Consider the following 9,896-nt stretch of genomic DNA (forward strand, 5'->3'; position numbering starts at 1 on the left):
CTGAGTTGAGCTGTACCGGGAAAATATGTGCAGTGGAAATGACCCATATGTTCTGCATACCCCAACAAAAATGAATAGCTTCACCCCTGCCACTTGGGTTTACATCCTCCAGAATATTACATTCCTTCCCACTTTGATTTGAGAAAGTGAACCTTCCCTCACTCAGTCTTATTTACAAATTCAAATCTTCCAGGTTTAGTACTCCTGAAAATAGCTGTTTCTGAGAACTGCTTCACTGCACAGCAAACCAACTCTAATTTCTAGTCTACAAAGTAAAACATGAACATAAATGCATTCATTCGATTAGGTAAGGCCTTCTTCTGCAATTGTAAGATTCCAGATTCATGATTCCAGAACATAAGTGAAGACCTCTTGCCAAAGCTGAATGCTATGGGTGGGACCAATATATTTATGCTGCTCTGGGAGTCTGGGTGCAGCGCACCCACATGCTAGTCCATAGTCATGTGGTTATTGTTGAAAACATAATGCACTTAAAATGTACCAGAGGGCTAGTTTTGGAGAACGCTGTTGTTTTATCTGCTGGTCTGCCTAGAGTACGCAACAGGAACTTTGGTTCCTAGGCAGATTTACTGAGCCAGGGTTTCCGTTGTGTATTTAGTTAGAGGATTCTACTGAATACCTCTTTGAGTATTCTCACCCACAGCACCCTCCTACAGACGACCTCTCTCTATCTGGGTCATTTGATCTCTGTCTGGACGGAGTGAATTGCATAGTTGTGGACAAGGCCAGATTAAGGTGCCTAGCCCCTAGGCTACAGATTGCTGTGGGCCCCCAATGCAAGGCAAATTCTGTTACATACAAGAAGACATAGACTGCATTCTAATTCTGAGCCTGGAATGAAGAATAGTATAAGACTATTGTATGTGTTAACTGTGGAGAGCAGATTCATTTTAACCAGATTCATTTAGCAATACCATATCTGGTTGCAATTGAACCATTATTGATTTTTCCCTCCGTTGGGCAATTGGGAGATGGGGGCCCCCAGGAGGGCCCTAGGTTGCAACCCTTTGTCCCCCTTGTCAGCTTCCCCAGTTTATAGGCAACTAAAATATCTCCGCCAGAACAGGTCGTGAAGAGGGGAGGATCTGAGAGAGGAAGGCAGGCTGATGCCACCTAGTGTCAATTCCATTCCACTACAGCAACCAACTGATGCATCACTGTGGAGGGACTGTAATCAGTAAAATATCTATGCCATGCAGACAGTATGTAGGTTACCCATCTGCATACAGCCTACTCCAGGTTAAGTTCATGGGAGAGTGTGCGCAGACATTAGGCCTAACCTGTGTATTTACAGTTGGGCAAAGATGGGGAATAGCCTACTAAGTAGACCTACTGAGGGTAGTAGTGATTAGTAGGGTTACATGTCCAGACTGAGAAATTAAATGTTTTTCGATAGTTGGCCTACAACTTTGTTTTTGTTTTGTTGGGATTGTTGTAGGTATGGGGAGAATGGGGCTATCCCAGGAAATCCTACGCTGCCTTGTGGTATAGTTCTGAGAAGAACAAAATGAATTTTCAGGATGCCTGATGCCTTTCCAAACCAGATGACGTCTGCAGACCCGACCCTGAACCTGGTGGATAATGGTTTCTGCAACATCGGCATGCCCCCCGTGCTCCAAGACCACCGGTGCCCGGTGGTGGTCAGAATTAGAGAGCTGATTTACCCAAGTACTGGGTAGTTTAGTTTGACAGTCCAACAGCATGCTGTTACTGTAACAACTGACAGGAAATGGTATAATATTGATGGTTGAATGTTTGTGTTCACATGGCCCATATTATGAAAAAGTACATATGTGCATCAGGTGTGCTACTGGCCTACAGTCTACCTATGCTTTATTTAGCAACCTAACACAATGGTGGGGGAGGGAGGGCACCTTGTTGTTTCTGTCAAAGCTGAGTAGGCCTAAAACATTAATTGATATAAGATATTAATTACAGGCAGTGACTTGATAAAAGAGAAAATAGGACAAAAAATTGATAGAAAAGGTTCTTATGACTGCGAGGGAAGGGCTCCCCCTCCGCACAAAAGCCGATTTAAACCCTGCATAAGATGTAAACATTCACAGGACAGCAAGGCATAAGTAAGTACACCCTTGCATAAGGGCCCCATGAACCTCTATTGGTCTAACAGGTCTGTGAATGAGATTGGCTCATATGGGATTGAATATCTATTTTGTGTTTGTTTTAGCATGCGTAGGCCTATCTATTTTGTGTATGATTTTTTTTTTTTAAATCATGAACTTAAATAATTCAGAAAAACACTTTTTCACATTGACAGTTATTGAGACCACTATAGCTGAATCAAATAAGCATGAAGGTTTTTTTTTAATCATACATGGTTGAACATGTACATTTATTTTTGGAAACAATCAAACAGTACATGATGAGTTTACTACAATAGAGACAATTATATAAAAAACTAAATTCGGTCGACACGATTAAAAATCAGATTTCCCTTAAGACCACATGGCAGAGAAAAAAATATATACTTTTCAATCTAAAAGGATTAGTTCCAAATTCAGTCAAACCCGGAACAAATTAGAAACTAATTTCAGAATATATCCAGAATACCTTTAGGAATTACATACCAAAAGTCCCCAGAAGTGCCCCTTGCGGTCTCTGAGGAATTCAAGATTTGAAATTGATTTTATATTGTGCATTAGCGCAATAACTTTTCAAAAAGTGGATGGATTTGCATCAAATATTGTGTGCTAAAACTCTACAATAATAGGAATAGTATAGGCTACTTGTAAGTCGGAAGAAACCTTCTTGGCCTCTCTGAGAAATTCATATCTCATCCCATACGTATGGGGTCCAAAATTGATGATATTCTGTGTTAATGCAACAACTTTTGAATGTGTGGACGGATTTTCACCAAATTCTGTGAGCCAACTACAACACATGGACTGGTGAAATGTAACACTTTCAAGATGGCTGACCGTTGGTTGGGGTTAGTGAGCTATCCTCTGGCAGTAAGGTAAGGGTGGGCAATTATTTTGGCCCAAGGGCCACATTGAGTTTACATTATTGAACCACGTCCCAAATGGCATAAACAACTTGTGTTTAATGTACGCTGGTATAAGAGTTGACCATTTACGTAATTCCTGCGTAGTGCACATTGTAATGAAAAGTATTTAGATGAATACAAGGTCCTAGTCCCTGGTGGATGAAAAGACTGTATGATTGACAAAACAACTCCTGACGAAACGGCAGTGCGACAAACAAGTCTTTATCCTGATATTCCTAAAGGTATTCTGAAGATATTCTGCGATTTTCAGCTTGTTACTAATTTGTTCCAGGTGTAACCCTAACACTCTTGGAATATTTTAGGAAATATTTTGGACAAAAAAAATTACAATGTAAAAATTACAGTGTTATTTTCAGTAGGTACATGACTCATCACTTCATGTATCAGAGCACAGAATATTTTAAAGCATTATTTTTTGGTGTGATGTAGATGGTGTGTCTGTGATTTTAAGAAAAGGTGTAAAAGGGAAATGTTAAAGATTTGAGTTTAGAGGAGAGGGGATGGGAGGAGAGAAGGATGATGAAGATGAGTTGGACTAGTGTGAGGAAAGAGAGATCAGAGGAGAGTGGAGAAGAGGAAGAGATTAGGATGATAATGTGATAACTATGGAGTGTGAAGAGTCTGTTCCTCTCCAGCCACAGACTAAGCAACGTAAGTGAGCAGAGCGACGCAAGTCATCATTTCTCTCACATAGTGTAGAGACACTAAATATTTCATGTTTAAGCTACAGACAAAAACTATGGCTTGTTGGAAAGTCGAGCTTCCAGCTCAGCTCCCAGTGGATGAAAATTGTTTGTTTCTGTATCCCACTGTCTGCTTGTTTAAAAAGCCCATGCTTAACAGGGGTTTATTGCCCTCAAAATCACAGTTTTTTTTTTCCCTAGAGATGGATAAAAACGGCCAAAATCCTGATTTTATACAAGCATTCTGCATTTCTGTCAGATATATTAATAACGGTATTCCCAAAATAACACAGAAGATGTGTTCATGTGTCTAGTTTTGCAATTAAATAAACATCATCAGGAGTTCATGCATAGGAAAGGAGAGCATAAAAGTACAGCTTCTGCATGCAATGCATTAAAATTCTGTGGTGATGAGCTATGACATGGTTCGCTGAAAAGCACTTGGAACGTGGACACTTACGAATGGTTGACAAGCAAGAGCTGCTCTTTGAAAAGCAAAATCAAATATCCCACTCTACTCTACTTAACAAGCATAGTGCAAATGCATGGCGAAGCTTCCTCAACAACCTCGGCTACCTCTTCATTGGTTGATTTTGGTCTGGATGTGATATTACAGTTTGGAAGAGAGCTGAGAAGAGGAGGAGGATGATGATGCCGATGCTGAAGAGTGGTGCGCGATGAGTCTGTCCGCCTCTCTCCAGCCACTCATCAGCGCTCCGTGCACCGTCGAGAAATACGAGTCGTGTGTCGCCTCGCCAGCAAACAACACCTGCAGGGGCTGCACACGCACACACGCGCGCACACACACACACATGCACACAGACACAAACACATTAAGCACATAAACCGAGAGTGTCCTAAGCATTCCCTAATATATGTACTGCCTGCTAGAAGTAAAAAATGTGCAAGGTGTGTCTCCGTGTGTGTGTGCGCGTGCGCATGCACTTACCTGTGTGTGTGTGTGTGCGGGAGGCAGGGGCTCTGCCAGGTGGGCGATGTCTACTGCAGAGCATCCAGTCGCAGGGTAGGAGTAGGAGCCGCAAGTGTAGACCTCACTGAACCACTGGGAACGCAGCATCCTACACACACTCAGAGATGGGATACCTAACACACACACACACGCACACGCACAAAAACACGCACACGCACACATAAGGATTTACAACTAGACAGACTTAGACACAGAATACACTGGAGCATCTTTAGATGTGGAAAAAATACTATTTTATTGGGCAAGTGCCATGACTAACGTTTTGTCTTGTTGAAACGTTTTGTCGAAACGTTAAGTCTTGGCACTTGCCCAATAAAACAGCAATTTTTCCACATCTGAAGATGCTCCGGTGACTCTCTTCTTTGCCTGGTATTACTAGTCCTTTCCCGTAACGTACCAGATTGTTAAGTACAGGAGCACGGAGGATATCTCCCTTTCCTTAGTGTTCAGGGAGTCTTTGTGTATGTACAGTATGTGTGTCTGTGTGTGTGTGGGGGGGTGTTACCTGTAAAGCGGCGTAGGACTTGGGTGACTGTGTTCAGGACTTCAGCCTCTGGCAGTGATTCCATATACTCCGACTCATGACCCGCGATCCACCCACACAGCACATGGCCATACCTGACCAACACGCACGCACACACACGTATTACATTACATTACATTACATTACATTACATTTCACTTAGCTGACGCTTTCATTTTGTTCAAAGCGACTTCAGTGTTTCCCATACATTGAGGAAACTATGGCGGCCCGCCATAGTTTAAATTTGGCCGCCATAGTTTCCGAAAATGTAAAAAAAAAAAAAAAAAATTTTTTTTTTTAACTTTTTTTTTTTTTTTTTTACGATTTCCGTGTTTGTTAAAAGCGATTTCAATAACGATTTCCTTCGCATTTTCCTCCTGGAGTAAATACATCCTATAGAGAAAACCACAAGTGCTTGAAAGAGAGAGGGATCAAAAGCCTTGTCAAGTTGTTGTAGTTAACTTGGGTTTGGGAGCAATAAAAAAAAAACCTTCCGAGAAGGGACAGTTGGGATGAGTTTACTAACACTCCCCAGGCTTTGTTTTACAGTTGTAATGAGTTAGGTGACAGGCCTTCATTGACAAGGCAGAGGAGACATCGGGCTGCATATAGAAATGAATGTGTAATGAATGTGAATATGGACATAAATGTGTAATATGTTGTTCAGCCCTTTTAATGGGAGGAATTTTGAAAAACTGGCCCTGTGACCAGCACCCCTCATGTAGAATGTGTACGCCTATGTGTGTGTGGGGAAAAGGCATAGCCTACCCTCTTAGACCCTTTTTGTTTATGCGTTAACAATTTCACAGCAATCTTAAATTCTTATCTCTGCTCCTATTTTGTTTTATTATTTTTTCATTACATAGACCCCTGCATGTGTATTATGTAGCCTTATTTCTCAAAATATAAATGGCTGAAATGTAGGCGTAGGCCTATAGTTTCTCTATGCGCCAATGTCATACTGTACTAAACCCCCCCCCGGACAAAAAAAATCCCGGCTGCCCCCATAGTTTCCAAAATTTCTGTGGGAAACACTGCGACTTACAACTATTATTTTTCAGGGTATTGTACTGTGCTGTACTGTACTGTAGTCCTGGAGCAATGTGGGGTTAGGTGCCTTGCTAAAGGGCACTTCAGCCGTGGATGGAGGTGTAGGGAGAGGTCAGGGGGGATTCGAACTGGCAATCCTTAGACTGAAAGACCAACTCTCTAACCACTAGGCCACGGCTGACCCATGCACACCCACACCCACACCCACACGCACACCAGGATCTCCATTTAAGTTCATGTTTATATTACGCAAAAATGCAATATGCAAAAATGTAGACATTAAAATTCACGCAAGTTCTCAAAGTGTACAAATAATTGTTGACATCGCTTTATTGGTTACCAGTATTTGCTTTTCTTGAACTCATGTCTACTCATATTTACACAACAGTCACTGAAAGTTCATGCAGGTTTTGAAAGTGAGAGCACACAAAATACCAAGAAGATTGTGAGTTGACTAATAGCAGAATTGATCTCAGTTTGAGAACAGGTGGGTACAGGAGAATAAAAGAATGTCTGTTAGGGATGCACCGATACCGATACTCGGCTGCCGATACTGCTCATTATACTCGTACTCGTACTCGTCAAGCACTTGCCGATACCAGGAACGATACTGCTATTACATAAAACAATGCAAAATCTTGTCACGTTCTGTGGACTTGAAAGCAGCATGGGAAAAAAGTGCCACCTCATACATTTAATAGCATTTAAATCTACATGGAAATGGACAATACAAATACCACAGGTGGAAAAAAACAAGGCCATGCATTTATTTTCATTGTATTTTGGTGGTAAAAGGTATCGGTATCGGTACTCGGTATCGGCAAGTACACACATTAATGTACTCGTACTTGTATCGGTTTTCAAAAAAGTGGTATCGGTGCATCCCTAATGTCTGTATATTCTTTCACATTTAAATTACATTACATGAAATGCAACACACACCTACAGTACTTCAGTGTATATTTTTGGGACACCCTGTTATTATTTTGTTCTTTTGCCTGTATGTAGTAAGACAGCACCCTATCCAGGTGGAGATGGCTGCCAGTCTACTGCATGAATGGATGGTAAACGTGCATGGGTGCGATTCAGCTTGCTCAGTCCACCTGGAGAATTTTTAACTATAACAATAACGTACCTACCAAACTTGGCAAAAAAAAATAGTAGTTGGGAGCATACTGTAGGGTAGGGCACTGGGCTGCTACGACGGTGACCCGGGTTCGAGTCTGGCTTAGGTCCTTTGCCGATCCTTCCCTATCTCTCTCTCCCCATATGCTTCCTGTATGCCTCTCATACTGTCCTGTCTTCGATTAAGTCAAAAAGACCACACAAACAATGTTCTGGTATCCCGTAACAATCAAAGTTCCAAAATTTCAGTGGAACCAAGAGGCCAAGCCCGAATCCTGAAAAACAACCCCACACCATAAATCCTCCTCCAGCAAATTTCACACTTGGCACAATGCAGTCAAAAACTCTGTGTGTGTGTGTGTGTGTGTGTGTGTGTGTGTGTGTGTGTGTGTGTGTGTGTGTGTGTGTGTGTGTGTGTGTGTGTGTGTGTGCGTGTGTGCGTGTGTGTGTGTGTGTGTACCTCTCTGTAGGCTTGAGCACGGTGAATCCGAAGAGCTTGCGTGCCCAGTGTGTGTGAATGTTGGGGACAGTGTCCCTCAGGTGCTCCTCATCTTCCCACAGCAGGTAGATCACCTCGGTTGTCGGCGACCAGAAGGGCTGCGCGAACTCCAGGAAGATCTTGTTGTTGGTCCCAAAGCCCATCCGCTCCACCGACTGGGCCTTGTGGCCAGGGAGGGGCGGGCTCAGCAGAGTGGTGTGATGCTTCTTCAGGTAGCCTGCACACAGAGGCATAGACACATCAGATACATGTGTAAAACAGAACAGCATAGCATAGCATAGAGTACAACAGAACCTGAGAATGCTTGGTACAATACTACCCTACAAAGGTAAAGTGCAGTAACTACACCAACATCGAAACAGAGAAAATATACCTTCAAAGCCTTGGATATTACTGTACTATTTGGACAGTTACTGTAAAAAGAACATGGTAGAATGGAATAGAATACAATTGAGTTCAGTAGAATAGAATTGAGTAGAACTTGGGTAAAACTTTAGAATAACTACCTATACACAGCTTTATAAATACTTTATAAATAATGAACTAACTAGAAAGGTGCTCTGAAAGCACATACCTCCGCCAAGGCATGGCATAATTAGATGACAGACAAAAATAATCACTTTGAAAATATGAACGATATGCCTGTGTCAAATTTCCAAAATGACACATTTATGTCAGTTCATTTGCAAAATCAAAGCTTGTGATCACGCGCTAATAGAACTGTAGCCTAATTAGTGAAGGGAATGTAATGATTTTGACCAACACAACAACCACAGAAGGGTTAGGCCTATTTTTTTTGCCTATGATGATGCATCATTCTCATGGTCTTGGCGCTGTCGGCTAAAGCGGCATTTCCTTCCCCGCATTCCTCATGGAAAATCGCAATTTACCATTGTTAATCAGTCCACAGGCTTAGTGGTCCATCTCGCAACTGTGGTTAACTTTAAATTTTAAATTTAGTGAAGGGGGTGTAATGCACTTTACCAGCATTGTGAACAGAGTCACAAATTCCATATTTTCGGCGATGGTACACAATTAATCGACAGCATTGTCAACCAAAATGATCTGCGTGGTGGTCACTGTCCATCCCACAACACTTCCACTTCACACAGCGCTAATTAATTTCACATGATTGTTTACTAACTTCAACGAGGGTGTAGCCTAGGCTATAGGCTGCCTGATGATGAGCAACTTTTTAGGTTGATAGCGCTGGTGTTGGAGCTAGGAGAGAGTCCCACCCTGTTCCTTACTGCTTAGAATGGCACAGGGACACCCTTGTGAAATATTCACCGGTGCTTGGCCGGCGGGCTTTCCCTGTCCATCTTGCAAACAATTTGGGGCTAACTTTAAATGTAGCAAAGGGGATGAAGTAGGCTATGCATTTTACCAGCATTGCGACCGTACAGTCATAAAATGTTGGCAACGGTAGCCTAATTAATGCCTGTAATGTAATGTAGGCCTAATGTTGGCTATGATTATGTCCTCATTTGTAAGTCGCTTTGGTTATAATTGCTTCTGCCAAATGCAATGTAGGCCTAATGTATTGAAATGTAATGTAGACCTAATTAATTCGACAGCATTGTGAACCTAAGTCACAGTCCACAACAACATTGTGAACTTACACGATGACATATTCCATATTTTTGATACCGTAATTAATTTGACAGCATTGTGAACCTAAACGATCTGCGGGGGTCGGCACTGTCCTTCTCGCAACAGCAATGATAACATATAGGCCACACATCATAAATTCCATATTTTTGGCAGCTGCGGTAATTAATTTACTGCCTGCAGATGAAGGCTGCCTGCGGATGAACAACTTTTTAGGTGAAATGCACTTGGTGTTGGAGCTGGCGGCAAAGGAGAGTGTCTCTCCCTGTATTGCTGAGAAAGGCACAGGCACGCTGGTGCTCAGTGCTCACGGCACGCACCTTGTGGCAGGCAGTGAAATAGCAGCGAACGAACACACACACAAA

The 9,896-nt window shown here is 42.2% G+C and overlaps 1 protein-coding gene across 2 annotated transcripts in view; it reads right to left on the bottom strand.

Moving 5' to 3' along the window:
- Positions 1–2,327: 2,327 nt before the first annotated feature.
- LOC134440757 (peroxisomal N(1)-acetyl-spermine/spermidine oxidase-like) overlaps positions 2,328–9,896 on the bottom strand; it is a 14,041-nt gene continuing 6,472 nt past the window's right edge. For both annotated transcript variants that reach the window (XM_063190868.1, XM_063190867.1), the window contains exons 7-10: positions 7,882–8,137; positions 5,229–5,341; positions 4,682–4,836; positions 2,328–4,510 (exon numbers count right to left, since the gene is read on the bottom strand). In XM_063190868.1, the coding sequence (XP_063046938.1) occupies positions 4,343–4,510; positions 4,682–4,836; positions 5,229–5,341; positions 7,882–8,137 (692 nt within the window). In that variant the 3' untranslated portion in view covers positions 2,328–4,342. The remainder of the gene's footprint in view (positions 4,511–4,681; positions 4,837–5,228; positions 5,342–7,881; positions 8,138–9,896) is intronic.

This window comes from Engraulis encrasicolus, chromosome 24 (assembly GCF_034702125.1).
Source record: "Engraulis encrasicolus isolate BLACKSEA-1 chromosome 24, IST_EnEncr_1.0, whole genome shotgun sequence".
Classification (NCBI taxonomy): domain Eukaryota; kingdom Metazoa; phylum Chordata; class Actinopteri; order Clupeiformes; family Engraulidae; genus Engraulis; species Engraulis encrasicolus.